At 39.6% G+C, this 27,356-nt stretch overlaps 1 protein-coding gene across 5 annotated transcripts in view; it reads right to left on the bottom strand.

Moving 5' to 3' along the window:
• Positions 1 to 27,356, bottom strand: part of akap9 (A kinase (PRKA) anchor protein 9) — a 200,873-nt gene that overhangs the window by 134,833 nt on the left and 38,684 nt on the right. For all 5 annotated transcript variants that reach the window (XM_078235519.1, XM_078235549.1, XM_078235528.1 and 2 more), the window contains 10 exons: positions 22,746 to 22,901; positions 20,107 to 20,304; positions 13,144 to 15,765; positions 12,771 to 12,881; positions 12,006 to 12,219; positions 11,337 to 11,413; positions 5,644 to 5,785; positions 2,837 to 2,934; positions 809 to 920; positions 401 to 632 (listed from right to left, as the gene is read on the bottom strand). In XM_078235519.1, the coding sequence (XP_078091645.1) occupies positions 401 to 632; positions 809 to 920; positions 2,837 to 2,934; positions 5,644 to 5,785; positions 11,337 to 11,413; positions 12,006 to 12,219; positions 12,771 to 12,881; positions 13,144 to 15,765; positions 20,107 to 20,304; positions 22,746 to 22,901 (3,962 nt within the window). The remainder of the gene's footprint in view (positions 1 to 400; positions 633 to 808; positions 921 to 2,836; positions 2,935 to 5,643; positions 5,786 to 11,336; positions 11,414 to 12,005; positions 12,220 to 12,770; positions 12,882 to 13,143; positions 15,766 to 20,106; positions 20,305 to 22,745; positions 22,902 to 27,356) is intronic.

Raw genomic sequence — 27,356 nt, 5'->3', positions numbered from 1 at the left:
AACATCTATATGTCTCCTCTTTCACTATAAATTTGATAGCAAGTTCTTCCTTGGTACAGACTGAGGCAATGTACTCATTTATTAGTTCAGCTGTGTCCTCTGTCTCCATAGTCCTTACTATTTATTTGCTCAGAAACTTTTGAATTCCCTTTTATGTTTGCTGTGGTCTCCTCTCATACTCCCACTCCACCTTTATTTCCTTTTACATTTCCCCTCTATATTGAGCTTGGTTTTCACTTGTATTATTGTCACTGCAGTGGTTATATTATCTAGCAAAAAGCTAATTATAGTAACAAATGATAAATCATGTATAGCAGCATCATTGATTATCCTTGGTCCATGAACACATGTTCCTAAATGATCCAAGCTGACTTAAGCTATGAATAAAATTGGTTTATACCTGCTCTGTGGAAGTAAGCTTGTTACTTTCTGCAGATTTTCCTGCAAGGAGATGACCTCTGCAACATATTTCTCTTTCATTTCTTTGCATTGCTGTTCATAAGAAGTTCTCAGGCCTTTTATTTCTTCCATATGTTGGTTCTCTAACTCAGCCTTCTGTTTGCAAAACTCCAGCTTTATCTTTTCAATCTCCTCAAGACGTGCAGACCGGACACGTAACTGCTCCTTAAGATCTAAAGGATAAAAACTAAAGTGACATATTCTATTCCTTCATATAGTTAAAAAAAAACAGATTTAAACTTATTTTCTTCCCTCAAGTACACTTCATTATTCTACATATATAAATTACAGTTTGCTAGTAGTGTGATGAAAAAAGTTTAAAGTCGCTAAATAAAGCTATATGGTTTACCATTAAGATCCTGAGAACTAGCACGTGAGCTTTCTATCTGCATTCGCAAACTTGCATTTTCTTCTTGACTGTGTAACTGCAAATTTATGTATGCAGCCTGGACATCTTCAATCTGTAATTACAATCAAGAATAAGTAATGAAATGGGACTTTTCATTTACAACATATACAATTTTTCTTCTCGGTTAGCATACAAATGGCCGATAGCATAATAGCTTTAACATCAATAACTTTATTTTCCAACTGATTACATTCCCTCAAAATCCTTCATATTCATACATTTGAATTTAGAGTGCCTTTCACAACCTCCAGATCACCCAAAAGTCCTTTACAACCAATTAAGTACTTTTTGTGCAGTCACAATGGTATTGCAGGAAACACAGTAAACAAGGACCCAAAAACGGCAACAAGATGTGATATCAAAAAATGTCAGAAGGCACTGAATACAGCTAAGGGACTTGCAACATCCTAGCTGTAGCACTGAGGGCCTGGGCCCTAGAACTGAATTCCCAGCCAAGCTGTTCCGAATTGCTACAGTACAACATAGAATCTAGCTAACATTGTGAAAAATTGCCCAGGTATGTCCTGTACAGAAAAAAAAGCAAGGCGATGGTTAGTTTTGTGACAATGTCATGTTGTTCACCAATAACCTGCTCAATTTGGGTTCTGCCAGGGCTACTTAGCTACTGGTATCATAACAGCTTTGGTTCAAGCAAGGACAAAAGAGCTGAATTCCAGAGGTGAAGTGAGAGTAACATCATGGCAGCATCTGACTGAGTGTGAATAATTGAAGTCAATGGGAATCAAGGGGACTCTCCGCTGGTTGAAGTCATACTTAGATCAAAAAAAGATGGTTGTGATTTTTGGAGGCTAATCATTTCAATCCTGTATATTGCTGCAGGTGTTCCTCAAGTCTTGGACCCAACTAAGTTCAGCTGCTTTATCAAATACCTTCCCGCCAATACAGGGATGTTCACTGATGATTGCAGTGTTCAGCAACCCCTCAGCTATAGAAACAATCTATACCCAGATGAAGCAAGACCTGAACAACATTCTATTCAGAGTTTGTCTGATATATAACATTCACATATGCAAGTGTCAGGCAATGACCATCCCCAACAAGAGAAAACTTAACCATCTCTCCTTGAGCATTCAATGATATTGCCATTGCTGAATTCCCTACCAGTCATATATATATATATATATATATATATATATACTGTGGCTACAAGAGCAGATCAGAGGCTGGGGATTCTGCAGTGAGTAATGCATTTCTTGACTCCCCAAAGCTTGTCCACCATCTATAGTGCACAAGTCAGGAGTGTGATGGGATATACTCCACTTGCCTGGTTGGGAACAGCTCCAAAAACTCTTGAACAGCTCAATACCAAGAACAAAGCAGCCCGCTTGATCAGCACCACATCCACCACTTTAAATATTCACTGCCTCCACCACCACTGCACAGTGGTAGCAGTGTGTACCATCTACAATTTGCATTGCAGCAACTCAAAGACCCCTTCGATAAAAAATTTCCAAACTCGCAATCTCAGCCACCTAGGAGAAGGGCAGTAGACACATGGCAACTCACCACCTGAAAGTATCCAGCCCCCTAAATGATACACCATCCCAACTTGGATCTATTATCACTGTTCCTTCACTCTCGCTGGGTCAAAATCCTGGAACTCCCTTCCTAACAGCACCATGGGTCACCACCACTTTCTTGAGAGCAATTAGGAATGGCCAATAAATGCTAGCCAATCCAGAAATGCCCGCACTCCATTAGCATAGAGATAAAGGCCTGAGTTTGACAGCCAACAGCAAAACAACACTCGTCTTGAACCTCAAAGACAGCTCCCAATGATTTAGGGGATGCTAGAACATCAGTTTTCTCTACGAACATCAATTTCAATCGTGCGAGGAAATCTGAGAGCCATGGCTAACTGATTTCCTTGATAAAAATTCTTAATTTACCTGTTTTTCTTCTAAAAAGTAGGTATTTAGTTTGGATACATTGAATTATCTTGCTTACCTTTTTGAAATCATGAGTTAACTGTGTTTGGATATCTCTTAGTTGACTGTATTCCTCAAGTAGTTTCCTTTGCAGTACAAGAAGATTAGTTTGCATTGCTACAAACCAAAAGAGAAAGGTCAGCTAATCTCATTTAATGTCCCACCAGAGACTGAAAAAATAATCTGGAAATCTGTTGCGTTACAAAACTGAGAAATTCTATTATTTTATCAGAAATCACAACGTTTTAGAGGCATCTCGTGATTTCAACTGCACAATTCAAATTTAAAAACTTTCCACTCATATCAGACATCTTCATACACTTGCTTCAGTGTTGATTCATGATAATTCAGGAACCGTTCCACTGCAATTGTTGGAACAAAAAAAGCAACTAAAATTGCAGCAAACTCACATAATTGCCTGAACATTAAATCCTATATATTTTAATGAGATCACCGCTCATTCTGAATCCTATATGTTTCAATGAGATCACCGCTCATTCTTCTAAATTCCAATGAGTAGGGTTCCAACCTGTTTAACCTTTCCTCATAAGACAATCCCTCCATACCAGGGATCATCTCAGTGAACTTTCTCTGAACTGCCTCCAATGAAATAATATCTTTCTTTAAATAAGGGGACTAAAATTGCTCCGAGTACTCCAGATGTAGTTTTATTAATACCTTGTACAGTTGCAACAAAATTTCCCTACTCTTATACTCCAACTGTCTTGAAATAAGGGCCAACAATCCATTAGCCTTCCTGATTACATGCTGCACCAGTGTTGAACATTGAAAGATATATTTTTTAGGGAAACGTAGCACAGTATATAGAAGGATTGGAACAGGAGTAAGCCATTTGGTTCCTGAAGCCTGTTTTGCCATTCAACCAGACCATGGCTCATTTGTAATCTAACTCCATGCCTTTGCTCCCATGTCTCCCAATACAGTCCTTTCCTGGTGTGACCTCATTTTAATGTGACCCAGAGTGAAAATTTGACAGGTACTAGAGTTGTGAACATATTTAGACTCAGATTATGAATGTAATAGCTTCTGATTATTCTTATAGGGTCATGATTATTGACACAATTGGCAAATCAAACGTAGTAGATCCTGATTAGTGATGCAATAGGAGCAATTTATTACAATTAATAATCAATGTATTAGCATCCAGGTTATTGATGTGATCATTTTCTGATTATTGAATCAAAAAACATCTGATCATTAATGCAGTAGGAACCATGCAAGTGTAATTAGATCCTCATCATTAATGTAATTGAATCATAATTAATAATGCAATAGGAGGCTGATTCTTTATGCAATAATATCCTGATCGCTGATGCAATAGGCACCAGGCTATTATTGTAATAGTATTCTAAGCTTTGATAAAAAAGGACTTTGATTATGATGTAATAGAAACCAGATTATTACTATTATAGGACTAGGAGCACTGATGCAATATAATCCTCATTATTGATGCAGCAAGATTCCAATTATTAATATTATGATTATGAATGCATTATGATGATGATTATTCATGCAAGATTATTCAAATTATTGAAGAAATAGGCTTCCTGCAAAAGATTGCTGCAGCAATCAGGTCATACCTACCATCAAGAAAACCATGAGGATTTTTAGAGGAACCTCACAGCTATCAGAATTCAGTCCAAGATCCAAGGCAGCAATTCCTGCCTCAGAGCTCACAACTCCAAAATCTTGCTGATCCAATTGGAGTTCTGGACCCACAGTTTGGAAAGTGCTGCATTAATACTTCTGCTTAACAAAAATCAATATATCTCAAATGCAAAACTAAAATTTGACCTAGCATTAACTGTAGTTCATGGAAGAATGTTGCAAACTTCTGTCCCAGGAATCCAATGTCTCAAATTTAAAATTCTTAACCATGTGTTTAAATTCCTCTGACTTAATCTTTATTTTTGTGAGCCCTCCTGTACTTTCTGTTCCTACAACTCTGGCCTCTTGTATATCACCTTGCTTCCTTACCACACAAGACCCACTCTCTGGAATTAACTTCCTAAGCTCTTTTGCCTCTTCAGCTCTTCTTGTCCTTAAAACTGATCTCATTCACCAAGTTTTCGGTTATTTCTTACATTGTCTTCTTTAATTCTGTGTCCATTTTTCTTAAACTGTGAAGAACGTGGAGATATTATTCTAATTTAAGGTGTTAAAAATAAATGCGAATTGCTCTGATTAAGATTGCTTCACTGCACAACCTATTCTGTTGAAGATGCGATCGTCTTTCACTGGTCATTAACCGTGAGAATGTTGAAGAAGTCAAACCTCGAAGATCATGAAGACGTAAATAACCATTGGTGTTATAGACAGTAGAAAAAAATCATGGTGAAGAAATTGATAAAACAATTATTTATCTCTTTGTAAAAGTAATTAGTGTACCTGCACTAATGGTTACCACTGTGGTTGTTCACTTTTCTTTGGTCAGTGCAATAACGTTTATGGAAATTGCAATCCATAAACTATGAATGCAATGTTAGAAAGAAGCCAACATGCATTAGGCAGTTCTGATGAGGGTCACAGCGAAAACATTAACTATTGTTTCACTTGTAGATGCTAATTAACCTGCTGTGAATATCCAGCATTTCTTGTTTAATTTTGTATCGCCAGCAGTCACATATTTTTGAAAATTATATCGAATTCAAATATTCTAAAACATAATTCAAACAGGGCTCCTAATTCTCAATATGTTAACAGCAGAGGTTAGATTTTGATGAAAATATAAATAGGACTTAAATTAAATATCTCTGTTTGGCTCAACAGCTGCAAATTATCAAACACTACAGAAAAGTAGTTTACCTCTTGCTCCTTCAGTGAGATCCTTGTGGACCTGACTTTCCTCAGTAAAGTCTGTGGCTCCGAAAGATGAAGTTTCTTCAGACTGATCTTCATGTTCTCTTCTTTCTATCAAATTATCTTCATCCTGTAGAGTGGCAAATAACTGCCAAACCAGAACGTTGAATTGAGACAGTACCAACTCAAAAAAAAATCTGCAATTACATACAATTATATATTTGAATAAAGAAACTACGTAGGTGCGAGGGAGTTAGTAAAGGGAGATTAAAAAGATATGACAATAGATAGGCAATGGCAAATATTAAAATAAAATCATATTTTCCAAAATAGTGGTTCAGCCATAGCTAACAAGAGAAGTTGCAGAAAATAATAAAACCAGAAACAGCTAAAAATACTCAGGCGGTCAGGCAGCATCTGTGGAGGGAGAAACAGAGTTAACTTTTCAGATTTCTGATCTTTAATCGAAACAAAAAAAAGTCAGAGATGCGACTGGCTAAAAAAACAATTATAGGGTCAGGGAAAGAAGGGGGCAGGGGAGGATAGAAGACAAGGAAATGTCTGTGATTGGGTGGAGGATAGGAAAGAAAGACAGGCAAGATTAAATGACAAGGAGGGGTGATAGTGCAAATTATAAATAAACTACATTGCTAGCTTTTTTTAGTTCTGGTGGAGGGACAGCAAACTAAAACAAACTGTTTTGTTCTTTACAAATACTGCCAGACCTGCTTAGTTTTTCAAGCAGTTGCTGTTTTTATTGCAGAATTTCATAATCTGCAGTATTTTGTATTAAATTAAAGGAATTAAAGGAAGAGGTACGATGATGTCAAATGGTAGATGTGAAGATTGGCAGTATTTTAGAATTCAGCAGAGAGTCAACAAATTGATAATGAAATTATGTAATGAAAAAGGAATAATTGGCAATCTAGTGGTGCAAGTCCCCTTGGGAATGAATGACCATCATATGATAGAATTCTTCATCAAGATGGAGAATGACATAGTTGATTCTGAGACTAGGGTCCTGAGTCTTAAATAAAGGAAACTACAATGGTATGAGGCATGAGTTGGCCAAGATAGGTTGAGAAACATTACTTAAAAGGATGACGGTGGATAGGCCATGGCAAACATTCAACGAGTGCATGGATGAACTGCAACAATTGTGTATCCCTGTCTGGCGCAGAAAGAAAATAGGAAAGGTGGTCAAACCATGGCTTACATGGGAAATTAGAGATAGCTAGCATTAGACCCTAGGAAGAGACATACAAATTAGATAGAAAAACAACAGACCTAAGGATTGGGAGCAGTTTAGAATTCTGCAAAGGATGACCAAGCTTTCAGAAGGAGGCCTTATGCACTCAGGCTGTCTAGAGAACAATTCTCTGACATCAGTCTGTGAGGAATGGTGTGTCAGATATCTGTATCGCCAAGGAGGAGCTCAATGCACCTCAAAGTAGTTGTGTCTTTAGTTGCCTACTGGATACACGGCTATGCCTTTGCTTTTGGAGATCAAGAAAGAATTTTCAGAAATAAGAATTTCTTTACTTGTGGAAATGTCAACTTTTCACACTTTTTAATGAAATAAAAACAACAAATCTAAGGATTGGGAGCAGTTTAGAATTCTGCAAAGGGTGACCAAGGGATTGATTAAGAAGGGGAAAATATAGCAAGCTTGTGGGGAACATAAAAATTGACTGTAAAGGTTTCTACACATATGTGAAGAGATAAAGATTGGTGAAAACAGTCAGTCAGAAATGAGAGAAGTTATAATGAGGAACCAATAAATGGCTGACCAACTAAATAAATACTTTGGCTCTGACTTCACAAAGGAGGACACAAATAACATTCCAGAAATGCTGGGGAACACAGAGCATATTGAGAGGGAGGAACTGAAGGAAATCAGTATCAGTGCACATTCCTGTAAGGATGAAGGATAAGTATGGCAAGTTTTGGGAACCTTGGATAATGAGTGTTATTGTGAGCCGAGTCAAAGAAAAAAAAGAAGCATTTGTCAAGGCTAAGAGGCTGGGAACACAAAGCAAGTGTGGCATACAAGGAAAGTAGAAAGAAAATTAAGCAAGGAATAAGGTGGGCAAAAAAGGGTCACGAAAAAGCATTGGCCAGCAGGATTAAGGAAAATCCCAAGGCTTTTTATACATATATAAAGAGCAAGAGGGTAGCCAGAGAGGGTTGGCCCACTCAAGGACGGGGATGTGTATATCAAGATACACCTTGAACATTGTTAACGTGCCTGCTTCTACCACCTCCACTGCCTGTGCGTTCCAGGCATTCACCACTCTGTGTAAAAAACTTTACCCGCATGTCTTCCCTAACCTTGCCATCTCTCACCTTAAACCTGTGCTCTCTTGTAGTCGACTCTTCCACTCAGGGAAAAAGCCTTTGACTATCCACCCCATCCACGCCTCTCAATTTTGTAGACTTCTATCAGGTCGCCCCTCAGCCTCCATCTTTCCAGTGAAAACAATCCGAGTTTATCCAACCTTTCTTCATACCTAAAACTCTCTAGTCCAGACAACATCCTAATAAACTTTCTTTGTGCCTTCTCCAAAGCATCCACATCATTCTGATAGTGTGGCGACCAGAAGTGCACCCAATATTCCAAATGCAACCCAATTAAATTTTTTATACAGCTGTAACATAACTTGCCAAGATTTATACTCTATGTCCTGGCCGATGAAGGCAAGCATGCTGTATGCCTTCTTGACCAGCTTATCCACTTGCGGTGCCACTTTCAGGAATCCATGGACCTGTATACCCAGATCCCTCTGAATGTCAAAGTTCCTAAGGGTTCTGCCATTTACTGTATAATTCGAACCTGAATATGATCTTCCAAAATACACCACCTCTCATTTGACTGGATTAAACTCCATCTGCCATTTCTCTGCCCAAGTCTGCAATGTATCTATATTCTACTGTATCCTTTGACAATCATTGTCATTATCTGCCACTACCTACATTTTCGTGTAAATCATTTATATATATTACAAACAACAAAGGTCTCAGCACTGATCCCTGTGGAACACCATTAGTTACTGATCTCCATTCTGAAAAGCTCCCTTCCACCGCTGCTCTTTGTCTTCTATGACCAAGATGTGGAGATGCCGGTGTTGGACTGGGGTAAACACAGTAAGAAGTCTCACAACACCAGGTTAAAGTCCAACAGGTTTATTTGGTAGCAAAAGCCACTAGCTTTCGGAGCGCTGCTCCTTCGTCAGATAAGTGGGAGTTCTGTTCACAAACAGCGCATATAAAGACAAACTCAATTTACAAAATAATGGTTGGAATGCGAGTCTTTACAGGTAATCAAGTCTTAAAGGTACAGTCAATGTGAGTGGAGAGAGCGTGTACATTCATCCGTTGTCATAGCGTTTGCGTGGTCTCCCCATGTACCATGCCTCGGGACATCCTTTCCTGCAGCGTAACAGGTAGACAACGTTGGCCGAGTTGCAAGAGTATGTACCGTGTACCTGGTGGATGTTGTTTACCTTTAAGACTTGATTACCTGTAAAGACTCACATTCCAACACCATCCACCAGGTACACAGTACATACTCTTGCAACTCGGCCAACGTTGTCTACGTGATATGCTGCAGGAAAGGATGTCCCGAGGCATGGTACATTGGGGAGACCACGCAAACGCTATGACAACGGATGAATGTACACCGCTCGACAATCACCAGGCAAGAGTGTTCTCTTCCTGTTGGGGAACACTTCAGCGGTCATGGGCATTCGGCCTCTGATCTTCGGGTAAGCGTTCTCCAAGGCGGCCTTCATGACACACGACAACGCAGAGTCGCTGAGCAGAGACTGATAGCCAAGTTCCGCACACATGAGGACAGCCTCAACCGGGATCTTGGATTCATGTCACACTATCTGTAACCCCCACGACTTGCCGAGGCTTGCAAAATCACTAACTGTCCTCTCTGGAGACAATACACATCTCTTTAACCTGTGCTTAACGTTCTCTCCACTCACATTGTCTGTACCTTTAAGACTTGATTACCTGTAAAGACTCGCATTCCAACCATTATTTTATAAATTGAGTTTGTGTCTTCATATGCCCTGTTTGTGAACAAAACTCCCACTTACCTGACGAAGGAGCAGCGCTCCGAAAGCTAGTGGCTTTTGCTACCAAATAAACGTGTTGGATTTTAACCTGGTGTTGTGAGTATTCTATGACCAAGCCAGTTCTGTATCTATCTAGCCAGTACACCCTGGATCCCATGAAACTTTACCTTTTGTACTAGCCTGCCATGAGGGACCTTGTCAAATGCCTTACTAAAATCCATGTAGACAATATCCACCGCCGTTCCCTCATTGATCATTCTTGCCACCTCCTCAAAAACTCAATCAAGTTGGTGAGACATACCTTTCCCCCACAAAACCATGCAGCCTATCCCTTAAGGGATCGAGAGCAATAATATCCAGGTTTGCTAATAATACAAAGTTAGGTGAGAAAGTCAGCTGCAAAGAGGATGCAGAACGTCTGCAAAAAAGATTAGACAGATATAAGAATGGGTCAGAATTTTTTATAAAAACGTGGAGAAATGTTTGACAGGAAAAATACAAAAGCAGATTTTATTTTTAAATGGAGAGAGATTAGGAAATTTCAGCATTCAGCAGATCAAGGTGTCCTTGTCCACAAATCACCAAGTTAACAATGCAGCTACAGAAAGAAATTAGGTAAGAAAATGTTGTGCTAACCTTTTTCACTAATGGATTAGAGTGCAAGGGTAAATAAATCTTACTGCAATTGGATATTGAATTTGATGATCAGCCATGGTCATAATGAATGGCAGAGCAGGCTGAAAGGGCTGAATAACCTACTCCTGCTTCTAGTTCTATGTTTCTACGATAGGGCCTTAGTGAGCCCACACCTGGAGTACTGCATATTGCTTTAGTCCCTTTATCCAACAAAGAATATACTTGCTTTAGAGTGTAACAAAGGTACACTAGATGGATCCTACTAGAGAGATTGTCCTGTGTGGAGAGATATAGTAGCCTAGGTTTCTTTTCCGTAGAGTTCAGAAGAGAGGTGGCCTCATTGAAACTTATAACACTCTTAAGTGACTTCATAGGATATTTGCTGAAAGTATGAGTTTAATGGCTTGGGAGTCTACAACAAGGAGTCCTGGTCTCAGAAGGTGGTTCAGCCATTAAGGACCGAGATGAGAATTGTTTCAACTCAAAAAGTTATGAAAATTTAGAATTCTCTACCTGGCAATATGGAACCTCAGTCAATGAGTATATTCAAATGACAAATTTAAAGATTTTTGGATACAAGGGGAATCAAGTGAGATTGTATGGGAAGGTGCAGCTGAGATAGTCAGCTAAGATTCTATTGAATAGAAAAGCAAGTGAGAGTGGGCCGATAGCATATTCCTGTGCCTATTTCTAATCCTATAATACAGAAACAGAGATAAATCGCTCACCTATATGGGCAATCAAAATTTTAGCTTTTAAAATGTAACAGTGGCACTTTTGTTAACCTTAATTTTGATCAATTGAAGTAGTATAACAGTACATATATATTGCAAGTTTTTTTAAAACCATAAGGCAAGCATTTTTGGCTCAGAAAAGCAAACTTATTTTGAAACGTGCAAAAAGAAAATCAGAATACTACTAGTCAGAAAAGGGTTCAGCACAATTTCCAAAATAGCATTTTGAAATATTTTAATGTACCTGGGTGAGTTGCAGGCATTCATCAGATATCTTCTTGTTGAGCTTCTCTATCAAGGTTTGAGAAGATTCTTCAAAGTCTAAACAATAAACATTCATTACATATCAGAAAACACTGCCTGCTTATATCTAAATAATGGTCAGCTGTGTCAATTTGGAGGGTATTCCAAGAGAAGAGAAGATTTACTTAATTTCAGTGTTCATCACAAAACAACTCAATAGGAATTTAATTCTGTGGCATGAAATACACTAGGGAAACCTCCATTCAATTTTCTCATAAGGGATTTATAAATTAAACAAATTGAAAATACTTGCGATAAAAGCAGGAACCCAAATTGTTCTTAAATTTAAAACATTTGCCCAGTTGAAGACAAAATTGGACCAGGAAATTGCTTGAACTCAGTTTTTTAAAAAACTAAGAAAGCTTTTGATCATTACGTTAATTCTCAGAAAGCTAAGTTTTCTCTTTCCTTAAAACAGACGGACAGAAATCTATTCATATTGCTACGGAAGGTGTGCAGGACAGTATTCATGCTACAAATAGCGACTTGTACATTGCAAGCAATGCTTAAAGCCACTAAAACATGCTTATTGAAATATTAAACGGTAAGATATTGTATTGGTTTTTCATTAAATCTACTTTGCCACAATGAGGTTTTCTGTTTTTATCACCTTCCTGAGGTTTTTTGAAGTCTTGTAATTCCTGCTGGTGCAATGCTTGAAGCTGCTTTATTTCTGAAGTATGAGAGATTGTGAGCTTCTCCTGGAGTCGTTCAAGAGCAATCGCTTTTTCATTTTTCAAACTGTCACGGACAAGCTCCAGCTGAGCAGCATAAATCTGAGAAAGACTAATGTGCTGAGCCTCCAACTGAAGCTTTAACTCAGCCTGTCAATAAATAGAAAGATCAGTTTTATCTTTCATCCTCTTTTCTCTCACACACCGTTATTATTTTCTATTTTTCAAACTAAAGAAACAGAATGGTCCAACCAAAAAATAAGTCAACAGCACTCCTTCCTACCTCAATGCATGACAACATAAAAATCTCCTTCTTTAGGAAATGTCACTTTAAAGTACAAGTCTAGGATCAGAACTAGAACATATGGCTGACAGGATTATTGCAGATACCAGACATCTCGTGTTTATCACAGATACTATGGAATAATTTTTATAATTGTACATGCATCCAAGGCACAAGTTCACAAGAATGTAGACTTTACAAACAAACATTTGCAAAATCTTCCAAATATTGTACCATTTTAAGAGATTAAGCAAAACTGTTTAAATTTCCTGAAAGTATAATTAAATTAAAAATCATATACCTTCGTGCAGTGATTAATTTTTTGAAGTAAGGGTTGGGGATACAATGGTGGAGCTGGGATGATAGAGTGGGGTAAACTTGTCTGAATGCTGTAATAGAGAAATGTAGAGAATCATACCTCTGCCTGTTTCTTAGTTTGTTCCAGCTGTGCCATGTAACCTTGAGTAGTTGCACTATGCCCTTGAAGTGCAATCAAATTCTCACATCTTTTGTGCTCACCATCTTGTGCCTGCAATAACACAGGTTGCATGTAACTCAAAACAAAAGTTACATTCCATTTAATAGAAAAGTTAGTGCTTGAATAATTTTTACAGCATAGTTACATTATTTGTAAACTTTTGTAACGTGTTAAGGGCCTAATTACTTCAGGTTTTGAGAAGATAGTCATAAGCTACAATCTTGAATGTTTACCAAAAACCAATGACATTTATTATGAGAATTACGTGCTATACAGGCAGTATTTTAATCGTTCTATCATATTGCTCACATACCTGACTTTCCTCCAATCTAGTATGCAGTTCACAAATAGCAACTCCAATTTGTGCTTCAATTTTCTTCTCCAGTTCCAACTTCTCCTGCTGAGCTATAATTAAAGTATTTTCCATTTCCTCTCTTTTTTTGTGATATGTTTCTTCCATCAAAGTTTTCTGCTGCACAAGTTCAGCCAGGCCCAGCTGTTCAACTCGAACAGACTCCAGCTGTTGTTTGAGGTGATCCCGTTCAGTCTGTAGACTGACTAAGGATTCAGATGCCAGTTTCTCTCTTAAGTGCTGATTTTGGGCAAACAGAGATTCTTTTTCTTGAATAAGATTAATCTGATTTTGTTGCATCTCATCTTTTTCTAAAACAATAATCTTCAACGAATTTTGTAGTGAAATCAATTGCTCCATTAGATTTTCTTCCGGCTGCTCGTGTTCTTTTAATTCACAGGAAACAATAAAATCTGGTTCTTTAGACTGATATTCATTCTTTGCTTTGATTAAATTTGTTTGGGACATTTGCTGGTGTTCTTGGGCCTCTACTTTAACATCTGGTAATTTTTTCTCAATTCTGTCCATTTTCTCACCCCTTTCTGCAGCTTGCTCTTTTAGAATTTTCAGCTCCTCTTTCAAGTGCAAAACTTCATTTTGCCTTAAAATCAAAACCTCCGAAAGATCGGACAGTCTCTTAGATAGTTCATTCTTATCCTGTTGAGCTATCTCAAGTTTTTCCATGAGTTCAGTTGCATCTTTTTCAATGACCTCTCTGCTTCCTACACATATAGGTTGGTCATTGGAATGGTCAAGTGTTTTGTCCAGTTGCACTTCATTTATCCTTGTGAAATTTTCAGTGTCCTGCTTTAACTCTGAGAGTTGGAGCTGTTCATTTAAGATCTTTAACTTGGCTTTGTATTCGATTTCTTGCTTAATCATCATTTCTTCGACGTGAGACTTCATTTTTAGTAGACAATCATATTCATCACGTAGTTCTTGAAAGTTAACCTCAAAGTTTTTCTCAGCAAAAGAAAAGGTGTTCCTTTGTCTCTCAACCTCCTCTCGGAGTTCCCTCTCATGGGCTTCAAGCTGTCCATTTACTACTGTAAGCCTTTCGATGTGTGCTCTCATTTCTGAAAGCTCATTTTCACCAACTAATGCCAACTTCTCTTCAGATACCATATGAACTTCCAGCTTTTCTTCTAACTGTTTTTTGGTTTCTTTAAGACCTTCATTTTCTTTCTGTAGCTCATTAATTTTTACCTCCATAACTTCCTGATCCTCAAACTGTTTCTCCAAATTGTTGTTCCTGGCTTGTAGCTCTAGTATTCCTTTTTCCAGTGTACTCTTTTCTTTCTCAACTTCTCTTAGTGTTTCAATTTCTGTTTCAAGTTCACTTATCCGCAAATTCATTGCTTCCACTTTATCATTCTTAAGTGACATCTGCAGTTCTTCTTTTAATATGGCAGTCTCAGATAACAGTTGGTTATTTTTAATAATCATATTATCCCTTTCATATTTCATTTCTTCCATTTTTTTATTAAGTTCTGTTTGCAAGCTTTCCAATTGCAGACTTTGTTTCATGGCCATATCTTCTTGAAGGTTACAAACATTTAATTTATGTTCTCTTCCTAGGTCTTCTCTTAGTTGACTTAGCTCTTCTTCATGGCTGAAAAGAAGTTGAGTCCTTACTCTTTCTAACTCAGCTTCCTGAGATTCAGCCATCCTATCCAAAACTTCATCTTTCTCCCTTTCCAGCATATCAAGTTTAATTTTATAGTTGATGACTTCTTCCTCATGCTCAGATTCCAGCTCCTTATTAGACTCTGAAGTAGCTAACAGTTGGGCCTTCAACTGCTCAACCATGTTTTTCAGTTCTTCTACTTCATGCATTTTGTACTTCTGATCAGTAATACTTTCTGATGCTCTCCGAATTTGACCTTTGGTGAAGTTGAGCTCTTCTAAGAGTTCTTGAACTTGGTTCTGCAGCTGCAAATTTTTTTCAGAAGCTCTTTCTAACTGTTGTGTCATTTCTTGCCTTATTTCGTCTCTCTGAAAATGAGTGTCTCTTAATTTGACATTTAATTCATTAATCGCCACATTTAATAAGTTAATTTGTTCCTCATTGACTAAGTTATTAACAGAATGACCCAAAGCTTTTTCCATTTCAGTTTTATGCTGCTCAGTAAGTCTTCTAACTTCTGAAGTATGCTGCTGCTGCAATTCTTGCTTCATCTGTACTATCTGTTTTCCATACATCTCATCCAATTCTGCTTGAAGTTGCTGCATTTTCCGATTATTTTCCATTTCAACCCTTTGTACTGTTTCTAATTCAGACAAATTGCCCAGGTGACAGCGTTTCTGAAGTGCTTCCACAGTACCCATTAACTGCTTTATTTCATCCGATGATTGTCTCTCTCTTTGCTTTGAGCTAGTCAATTCTGTTCTCAGATTCTCAGTCTCTTGACTTTTTTGCAGTATTTGTTCATTTAAATTTTGAACTAATTTATCAGAAGCAATCATCTTATCTTTCAACAATAATGCTGCATTTTCATGTTCTTTAACAGTTTTCTCAAGCTGCTCAATTTGTTGGTCTTTGCTATTTAACTTCTGTGCATTATCAGCCTTTTCACTGTCAGTCTGTATGTAAACAGAAACAAAGCAAAGATTAATATTCTAAACATTCAGTTGCAGTCAATGCTTTGTTTGATCTAATATTGGAAAAATAAACATTCAACATTCTTAACAGATTTAAGCAGCTTAAAGATAATGTTTTCAGCTTGAATAGATTGTGTTGATTGCATGTCCACTCTGGTGACAAAAAAAAATCCTAAAAAGGTTCATTTCAAAGAGGACAGAAACTTCACACTGATCTAGAAAGTAACCTGGTGCAGTTCAATTCTAGAAATACCTGTATTAACTACATGACAACAAATATCAGGCGACATAATGGACAAGAAGAAACTTTCAAAATAGATCACGTGAATATATAGCACAATAACAAGAAAAAGGTACATTTCATTTATTAAGCAACTTAGCGGTTGCAATATGATAAAAATTATTGAGATTAAAAATAATAACTTCCAGATAAAACATGCTTCCCAAGATGCTCCAAATTCAGAATGTAAAAAGTGAGCGTGCTGACACCTAATGTGAATCGCGTATAGCCACCAACAACTGCAAAATAAATATGATAAAGGCTGGACACCATAAAGCCATCTAATCCAAAATCATACAGTGCAGAAGAGACCCTCCAGCCCATTGAATCTGCACCAACATGTGCGAAATACTTAATTCCATTTATCAGCACGGGTCCCATGGCATGTCATAATATTCAAGGCTAAGTGCTCCTCCAGGTACTTTTTAAAGGATATGAGGCAACTCACCTCTCCCACCCTCCCAGGCAGCAGATTCCAGATCGTAACCACCCTTTGGGTAAAAAGGATTTTCCTCACATCCCCCCTAAACCTCCTGCCCCTCACCTTGAACCTATGCCCCCTTGTGACAGACCCTTCAACTAAGGGGAACAGCTGCTCCTTATCCATTCGATCCATGCCCCTTACAATCTTGTACACCTCAATCAGTATGTGGATTGAGTATGTGGACGTTAAGAAAGAGGATGTGTTGGAAATTTTGAATAACATCAAGATAGATAAGTCGCCGGGACTGGATGGGATGTACCCCAGGTTACTGTGGGAGGCAAGGGAAGAGATTGCAGAGTCTCTGGCGATGATCTTTACGTCGTCGATGGAGACGGGAGAAGTTCCGGAGGATTGCGGATGTGGTTCCTATATTCAAGAAAGGGAATAGGGATAGCCCAGGAAATTACCGACCGGTGAGTCTAACCTCAGTGGTTGGTAAGTTGATGGAGAAGATCCGGAGGGACAGGATTTATGAACATTTAGAGAAGTTTAGTATGCTCAAAAGTAGTCAGCACGGCTTTGTCAAAGGCAAATCATGCCTTACGAGCCTGGTGGAGTTCTTTGAAAATGTGACTAAACACATTGACGAAGGAAAAGCGGTAGATGTGGTTTAAATGGACTTCAGCAAGGCGTTCGATAAGGTCCCCCATGCAAGACTTCTCGAGAAAGTGAGAGGGCATGGGATCCAAGGGGCTGTTGCCTTGTGGATTCAGAACTAGCTTGCCTGCAGAAGGCAGAGTGGTTGTAGACAGGTCTTTTTCTGAATGGAGGTCGGTCACCAATGGAGTGCCCCAGGAATCTGTTCTGGGACCCTTGCTGTTTGTCATCTTCATAAATGACCTGGATGAGGAAGTGGAGGGATGGGTTGGTAAGTTTGCCGACGACACGAAGGTTGGTGGCGTTGTGGATAGGTTGGAGGGATGTCAGAAGCTGCAGCGTGACAGATAGGATGCAAGACTGGGCGGAGAAGTGGCAGATGGACTTCAACCCGGATAAATGTGTAGTGGTCTATTTTGGCAGGTCAAATGGGATGAAGGAGTATAATATCAAGGGTAAGACTCTTAGCAGTGTAGAGGATCAGAAGGACCTGGGGGTCTGGGTCCATAGGACTCTGAAATCGGCCATCCCAGGTAGAGGAGGTGGTTAAGAAGGCGTATGGTGTGCTGGCCTTCATCAATTGAGGGATTGAGTTTAGGAGTCGGGAGATAATGATGCAGCTTTATAAGACCCTCGTCAGACTCCACTTGGAGTACTGTGCTCAGTTCTGGTCGCCTCATTACAGGAGGGATGTGGAAATGATTGAAAAGGTGCAGAGAAGATTTACAAGGATGTTGCCTGGACTGGTTGGCATGCCTTGAGGATAGGTTGAGGGAACTCGGTCTTTCCTCCTTGGAGAGACGAAGGATGAGAGGTGACCTGATAAAGGTGTACAAGATGTTGAGAGGTATAGATCAGGTGGATTCTCGGAGGCTTTTCCCCAGGGCTGAAATGACTGCTACGAGAGGACACAGGTTTAAGGTGCTGGGGAGTAGGTACAGAGGAGATGTCAGGGGTAAGTTTTTCACTCAGAGGGTGGTGGGTGAGTGGAATCGGCTGCCGTCAGTGGTGGTGGAGACAAACTCGATAGGGTCTTTTAAGCGACTTCTGGATGAGTACATGGGACTTAATAGGATTGAGGGTTATAGGTAAGCCTATATATAAGTCTAGGTAGGAAATGCCAAAATCAGGAAAAAAAACAATGCCAGTGACATCCCGTTTTCACCCACTACCCTCCCAATCTGACACAGATTCTCCAACAAATATTAATTTCTTCCTACCCATTTCTAGATTTTACTTCGAACTCTCACAACTTAAAGCAGAACATTTTTAAAATATTCAATAATGCTAACATGTATCATGCTGTAAAGGCTTTCCTTGTACACTTTGCAGCCACTTTCTCAAAAATATTGTCAAGGAATATCAGGCAGAAACACCCCTTACTTGGCTAATGTTTATTAGGTTGTTATTTTCAATAACCAATTTCATGATTTTACCCAGTATTGATACAAGGCTAATGGGTCAATTCCTGGGTCAGTTTATTTTGTTACACATTTTGAAAATAAGCACTACATCATCCTCTTTCAGTTGATGAAGGATGCATTACTGAAAGAGAGCAATATAACCCAAAGATGTTCAAGTTAGGTGGATTAGCCATGCTAAATTGCCCCTTAGTGTCCCAAGATATGTAGATTAGATGGATTAGTCATGTTAAACATATGTGGTTACAGGGATAGAGTGGGGGACAGGGCCTGGGTAAGATAATCTGTTAGAGTCATTGCATACTTGATGGGGGGAATGGCTTCTTCTACACTATAGGGATTCTATGAACCCTAAAGAGGAAGTCTCAGACTAATTGCCCCATAACTATCATGCAGGAAAAAAAAAAGTATCCTTTGCAATCACCAAGGATGTGTCGACAAAAAACTCAAGCTTGTAACAAAGAAAAAACTCATTAGATGCTACATTCTATCCACTTTCTTGCATACCTTAGAAACCTGGACAGTATAGAAAGGTCCGAGGAAGGAAATGTAGATGCAAAGACATGCTAAAAATTCCACCTAAAGACTATATGACCAATGAAGAGGTGCTTGAAATTGCAAAAACAAAAATAACTCCTCAAAATGAAACCCAGAAAAGAAAATGGCAATATTTCAGTCATTTGATCAGAGCTGAAAAACTAGAGATCTTTACTAGAGGGCAAAAAGGATGGATCAACTTGGCAAAGTTGGATGGAAATGGTCTGAGCACACAAATACAACCTGCTGAAAGGAAAAGTGAATATTTTATTTGTGGAGCATCCACCTCAAGTTAAATGCAAGGTATGATGGAATTGACGGAAATGGCTTGACATAAGTGTCAAGTTTACAACTGTCAGCATCACTGCATTCTCACTCCAGTGGCTGTATTAATTATGTTAAAATCTGGATGTGATTAGGCAGCAAAAAATAGTTCAAGCTACAAATCCTGTGAAAGTTAAACGTTCCACTGTTACCTAAATTTAAGAATGATTTTTTAAAACTAAAGAGTTAGATAGATAAGCTTTATTTCTTGTGAATTATTTTAAGCAATGTCAGACAGCCAATGCACTTGATTTGATTTATTGTCACATGTATTGGGATACAGTGAAACATATTGTTTCTTGCGTGCTATATAGTTAAACGTATACTATTCAGAATACATAGGAGGAGGAGGAAAGGAGAGGGTGCAGAATGTAGTCATAGCTAGCATGTAGGGGAAGATCAACTTAATATAAGGCAGGTCCATTCAAATGTCTGATGGCAGCAAAGATCAAATGTTGTAGTATACTCAAAAATGATCCAGAAACAATTACTAATGGAATAATGGACTTTAGGAACATAATTAGGATATTACATGTTCAGCTTTCTTTTTAAATAAATAAATATAAATCACGTCACTGCTCAGAGTGTGGAAAGCCGAGAGAAGAATTAAGTGGTTCCCTTACAAGAACAATAATCTTAATTATAAATGGACTTAGATTTGTATTCAAAAATAGGCTTACCACTGTGTGATCTTGAAGTTGAGTCTGTAGGTATTTTATTTGTTGCTGATATTTATCATTCATTTCCTGGAAGGTTTTCAACTGTTGTTCCTTTTCATCAATTTGCATTTGGTAGGTAATGAGCTGTTGCTTCGACTGTATCAAGTCAGCTGCTGTGGTACCATGGTTAGTACTTCTCACAGCTTCACTGGCCTGCAACTGCAATTTATATAAAAAACGGAATGAATTTCAAACTGTTTTATTTTGCAAAATAAGATTACACCCATACTAATTATAATTTTGTGAAGTGAAAATAATATACAAAAATACTGTGAAATCTTTCATGAATGAACTGCATTTAACTTCTAAAAATACAATATCTAGAGCTATGGATTTACACTCGGTCAAGAGACATTCATTTTGCTGCAGAAGAACATCTAAACATTACGATATTGTTATGTTAACAACAGTATCAGCAAAAGCAGTCTAACTTTTCCAAACTTACTTAGGGGGACAAAAAAGACAAAGGGTGGGATTCTCCCAAAAAAATTCTAAGTGTCGAATTCATGTAAAGACTGGAGTAAATCCCACTGTTTTTTCACTGGGATTTTCAAAATGAGTCTCCCACACTCTGTGCTCTGCAGAGAGCCCTAGCGTGAATCACGCGAAAAATCAGGGGGCAGAGTCTATTCCCGCTGGTGAGGCCAGCAACATAGCGCTGAGCGGGCCACATGCGGTGAGATCGGCGCATGTGCAGTATCCTTCTACTGCCGGCCACCCGATCGCTGGTCAGCTCGATCGCTAGCCAGCCCCGCGACCTCGCATCGCTGGCTGTGAGACCCTCCCACCCCCCAATCACTGGCTTCCCTGGACATGTCCAGGACAGCCCTGATGCCTGATGGGCAGTGCCAAAATGCCCCTGGGCATTGCCACTTTGCCCCCTGGGCAGTCCCAAGCTGGCAATGCACGAGGCGCCACCACCCCTTCACCCCCGACTTCCTGGGGGGCCTCCATGAGGGCCCAGAGACTTGTCAGCCAATTTTTGGTGCAGAGCTAACTGCGCTGGTAATCCAGCTGCCAGAGACTCGCGGGGGCTATGGCACCTAGCCTGGAGCCCACTAAACGGCCTCCAGTTGAGTCTCTCAGCCTGGTGTGGTGCTCTGGCAGCGCAGTGGGCTGGGAGAATCGTCCCCAAAATTGCAGTTGAAGAATACATCTGAATTCAATCACTGTTCTCATATTTTTATTTTAACATTAAACTGATAACAATAATGCATGGAAACAAAGTTTCCTTGGCTGAAATTATAGAAAGTAACACACATTAAAGGCATAAACTAAAAAGTTTGATTAGCAGAGCAGGGAATATTTTTATATGATGCAAGAAAGCAAGGTGGCGCCTCAACACTACAGAAATAAAAATACTGTTAAAATAGATTTTAATTAATTTATGCCTGTGAATGGTATGGTTTGCGAATGTTACATAGTCATTTGCAAATCCATGCTTGAGAATTTTACAACGTTCAATATACAATGACATGGCAAAGATTAACACGATCATGATCATTCCTCAGTTACAACAAGGGCAGGGCCAAGGAGTCTATCAAGTGCCAGTGTGGGCGAAGTTTGATCAATCTTCTTTTGAGGGTTCATGCGCAGGCAATAGCAAACTAGTACTTACCATAGTTTCACTAGGTTGTAGTCAAGTAGGCATCCAATCATTTGATTTGATTTATTGTCACATGTATTAACAAAGTGAAAGTATTGTTTCTTGTGCACTATACAAACAAAGCATACCGTTCATAGAGAAGGAAACGAGAGAGTGCAGAATGTAATGTTACAGTCATAGCTAGGGTGTAGAGAAAGATCAATTTAATGCAAGGTAAGTCCATTCAAAAGTCTGACAGCAGCAGGGAAGACACTGTTCTTGAGTCGGTTTTGGCACATGACCTCTGACTTTTGTACCTTTTTCTCAACAGAAGAAGGTGGAAGAGAGAATGTTCGGGGTATGTGGGGTTCTTAATTATGCTGGCTGCTTTGCCGAAGCAGCAGAAAGTGTAGACAGAGTCAATGGATGGGAGGCTGGTTTGTGTGATGGATTGGGCTACATTCACGACCTTTTGTAGTTGCTTGCTGTCTTGGGCAGAGCAGAGCCATACCAAGCTGTGATACAACCAGAAAGAATGCTTTCTATGGTGCATCTGTAAAAGTTGGAGAGAGTCGTAGCTGACATGCCAAATTTCCTTAGTCTTCTGAGGAAGTAGAGGCGTTGGTGGGCTTTCTTAACTATAGTGTCAGCATGGGGTTCATTCACGGTTTCATGAGTACTGATAAAGTGTGGGCCTTTAAAAAAGATGTCTATATGTATGCTTTTCCTAGTTAAAACGTAATCATAGATTATTCATTCAGAATGAGCAACATCTCCCTGATATTTTGTCAACATACAGGGAAGTCTTGTGGCACAGTGGGCAGTGTTCCTGCTTCTGAGCCAGAAGCTCCGGTTTCAAGTCACACATCAGGATTCGTTGGTCGCAGAAGGTATCGTGTTTGATTTTCACCACCAAATTCTACCCAAATACTATGAGAATGAGAAAAATAGTTTGCCATGAAACATTAAGCAGCACATAGCTAACATGGGCGCTTAGTTGTTTTTATGCTTTTACCTGTTGGAATTGAATTTGGAGTTTTTGGCTTTGTTCTGTTAAATCCAAAAATTCTTGCAGGATCTCATCCTTTTCTTTCCTAGCTTGCTGTAGATTAGCAGTGAGTTGAGTGATAATACCATCTCTCTGTTTGACTGCAGCTTCAAAGTCCTGGAGCTGCGTGAAGAATACAATTATAAAGCTTAAACTCATTTATTCATTTATACAATTAAGACTGCTCAATTAATCTTCAATTGCTTACATAGGAACTTATACACACACCATTCTCATTTTACCTGTGGGATGGATAGCACAGCTATTAATATGCAGGTATCCCCATTTAAAGCACATTCTAAGAGCACATTTTCATATTGGAGCAGTTGGTAAATTAGGGATCTTCCCCGAATAGCACTGCTGCACCTTTGTTTTCACACCGTTACTGAACATGTTAAGTCTTTTATAAAAGCAAACTCCCACTCACCGGCTCCCTGCAGGCCCCACTTGTTCACCGACTCTTTACCAGATCTTATCACTCACCACCACTCCTGTTTGGCAACACCCTCCAACATTCTCATGTCACCAACTCTGCCCTGCAGGATCCTCCACTTTGCCACTTCCCTCCCATTTGCAGCCACACACACTGCCATTTGTCCAAGACCTCTCCAACAGTGAGGGTTCGGGAGAATGAGTGGACAGGCAAGAAAGAGTGGCAAAGTCAAGAGTTAATAAGTTTCCTTATTTGAAAACAGATATAATTGCACTAGAAACAGTAAGGAGAAGGTTCACTCAACTCATTCCTAGGATGAAGGGCTTATCCTGTGTATAAAGGTTGAACCGGTTGGGTCTATTCACAGTGGAGTTTAGAAGAATGAGAGTGATCTTATTGAAACATAAGATCATGATGTGAAGATGCCGGCGTTGGACTGGGGTCGGCACAGTAAGAAGTCTCACAACATCAGGTTAAAGTGCAACAGATTTATTTGGTACCATGAGCTTTCGGAGCACTGCTCCTTCATCAGGGACAGCACTCCGAAAGCTCAAGCTACCAAATAAACCTGTTGCAATTTAATCTGGTGTTGTGAAACATAAGAGATTTGCCAGGGCAGGTACTGGGAGGATGTTTCCCCTTGTCGGGGAGACTACAACCAGGGTATACAGTTTGAAAATATGAGGAGGAGAAATTCCCTCTATCAGAGAGTCATTACTCTGTGGAATTCTCTTTCCCAGAGAGCAATGGAGACCAGGTCACTTAAATTATTTAAGGCAGAGTTGGACAAGAGAATCAAGGGTTATGGAGAACACACAGGAAAGTGGAACTGAGACCACAACTAGAACAGCCATGATCTTATTGAATGGTGGAGCAGGCACGAAGACCAAACGGCCAATTCATGCTCCTGAGTTAAGTAATTCAGTTATTAAGAGTTAGTAAGAATTAGTAAGATGATTTTTTGAGCCAGTTAGGTTCAAGGTAACAATAGATTTTTAATGTAAAAATTAGTGGTCAAGAAAGTAACCCACCCCTATTCAATGTTTTCTTAAGCGAAAGTGATTTTTGTTTCAAATGTCATTCTTAGGAACACATTAAGAATGCTGTGCGTCAAGTATAGCAAAAAATGACTTGAGTGCTTACTACTATCACTTTTTGCACAAGTTATTGGATCATCTTTTAATGGTTATTTTACACTAGTTAAGATGGCATAGACATCTGCATAAACACAAAGCTTGCTAATAAAATCAAGTTTAAACATTTTAAAAACAATGCTTTGATAAGTCTCAGTAAAAATCATGTGCAATATTCACAATAGTGAAAGCCTTTAAAGACAAACAAAAGCAGAATATTTTAGTAACTCAAATAAGGCTGTTATAAAAGCTTTTCTGCTAACTGGTGTAGTGCATCAGAATATTGGACTTCCACTTACAACCACGGGTCCTGTCGAAAGTAACTGAGAATCTGGCACGGGTTTGCGGCAGCTGGCTGAGATCGATCTTATGGCAGCCAGCCAATTAGTTACAGTGACACAGACTCTCGGTCAGATCACGTGGCAGGAGCTACTCAGATGTAGGGAAGGCCATCATCACCCAAAGAACCATAGAAACGTCATGGTGCAGAAAGAGGCCATTCAGCCCATAGTGTCTGTGTCATCCAAAAAAAAAAGAGAAAAAGAATCCAATTTCCAGCACCTGGTCCTTGCCTTGCAGGTTACAGCACTTCAGATTCAGATCCAGGTATCTTTTAAATGAGTTGAATGTTTCAGCCTCAACCACCAACATCGGCAGTGAATTCCAGGCATCCACCACCTTCTGGGTGAAAAAGTGTTTCCTCATTTCCCCCTCTAATCCTTCTACCAATTATCTTAAATCTATGCTCCCCTGGTAACTGACCCCACAGCCAGGGGAAATGAGTATTTCCTGTTTAGGCCTTTCGTAATTGTGTAACCTCAATTCGCTCACTCCTTAGTCTCCTCTATTCTAAGGAAACCAACTCTAGCCTATTCAGTCTCTCCTCATAGCTGCAACATTTAAGCCCTGGCAACATTCATAGAATCATAGAAACCCTACAGTGCAGAAGGAGGCCATTCGGCCCATCGGGTCCGCACCGACCACAATCCCACCCAGGCCCTACCCGCTAATCCCTTTTTTTACCCACTAATTTACCCGCTAATCCCTCCAACCTACGCATCCCAGGACTCTAAGGGGCAATTTTTAACCTGGCCAATCAACCTAACCCGCACATCTTTGGACTGTGGGAGGAAACCGGAGCACCCGGAGGAAACCCACGCAGACACTAGGAGAATGTGCAAACTCCACACAGACAGTTTCCCGAGCCGGGAATCGAACCCGGGACCCTGGAGCTGTGAAGCAGCAGTGCTAACCACTGTGCTACGGTGCCGCCCCTTCTTGTAAATCTCTTCTGCACTCTCTCAAGAGCAATTATGTCATTCCTGTAATATGGTGACTAGAACTGTACACAAAATTCCAGCTGTGGCCTAATCAATTTTTTCCATCATTACATCTCTGCTCTTGTATTCAATACTTTGCCCAATAAAGGAAAGCATTCAATATGCTTTCTTGACCACCTTGTCCACCTGCCTTCAAAGACCTGTGGACATGCATTCCTAGGCCTCTACTTCCTCAACCCCTCTTAGTATTTTCCATTTTATTGACTATTCCCTTGCTTTATTTGCCCTCCCTAAATGCATTACTTTTTCCAGATTGGATTTCATTTGTCACTTCTCTGCTCAATCAACCAAACTACTGATATAATTCTCAAGTATCCTCCTCAGCTATCCCCTTCACTATCAACGACATGAACAATTTTTTGTGAGATCTGCAATTTTCTCAATCATGTCACCCACATTTATGTCTAAATCATTAGTATATACAAAAAACAGCAAGATCCTCAACACTGAGCCCTGTGGAATACCACTGGAAACAGTTTTCCTTTTGCAAAAACATCAACCACCTTTGTATTCTGTCACTGAACCAATTTTGGATCCAACCTGCCCTCCTCTCCTGTATCCCATGAGATCTAATTTTTCTGACTAGTCTGCCATGTGGGACCTTGTCAAATGTCTTACTGAAATCCATGCTGACAATATCCATTGCGCTACCTTGATCAATCTTCCTTGTTATTCCCTCAAAATATTCTATGAAGTTAGTAAGACACGATCTTCCCCTAACAAAACCATGCTGACTACCCCTGAACCCATGCCTTTCGGAGGGACAGTTTATCCTGTCACTCAGAATTATTTCCAACAATTTGCCCACGACTGAAGTTAGACTGACCGGCCTAAAGTTTTCTGGCTTATCCCTCACACTCTTTGTAAATAACACTATAACATTTGCAGACCTCCAATCCTCTGGTACCTCACATGTAGAGAGGATTGAAAAATAATCCCCAGAGCGTCCGTTATTTTCTCCCTAGCTTCCTTCAAAAGCCTGGGATACAATCCATCGGCCTTAATGATTTAGCTACCTTCAAGGGTGCCAAACAGATGTGCAGGAGCCAGTGCCATATTTAAAGTGGCATTAGAGCTGCAATTTATCTTCTAGCCTATGAAAGCTCTGCAGATTAAGTCATTGACAGGAGCATTTCTGGATATCCAGCACCAAAACCCATTCAAGATCAAATGAGATGACTCCACCGCCACCACTGACATTCCTCCTGTGCATTAATGGAGAGCTTGAAGATGCCTCAGATAAAGAGGATCACCCCTCCGTTTTGCAAGGGCTCCCTGTGCGTTCTCTTCCAAGCTGTCCACAAGCATGCAGCTATCGTATTTCCTGGTTTTGGCTGCAGAAGGCCCTATCAGTCGACCAAGGAGACCGGGAAGGAGGTCACAGCAGAGGTGAGCAGCCAAGAGACTGGGTCTAACGCAGGAAAAGGATGAACGACCTTTTCTGGATCATAAAGGTGAGATTGAATGACAGTCTGACAAATCTACATTGAAGATGGGCATGCACAGAGGGGTCACCCAATAGGTTAGGGTGGGTGTTGATATGTGCATCTTGTTCTATCACCAGCTTCCTTTAGCTACATTGGCTTCATGTGTATCATAGGAATCTGCTTCTTTCTCTTCTTTTCCCTTTGGAGAGGATAAATTTTGGAGGGACAGATGGACAACGTAACAC

The sequence above is a fragment of the Mustelus asterias genome, chromosome 2 (genome assembly GCF_964213995.1).
Source record: "Mustelus asterias chromosome 2, sMusAst1.hap1.1, whole genome shotgun sequence".
Lineage (NCBI taxonomy): Eukaryota > Metazoa > Chordata > Chondrichthyes > Carcharhiniformes > Triakidae > Mustelus > Mustelus asterias.
Note: the sequence above shows the minus strand (reverse complement) of the source record. Positions and strands in the feature narration are given on the sequence as shown.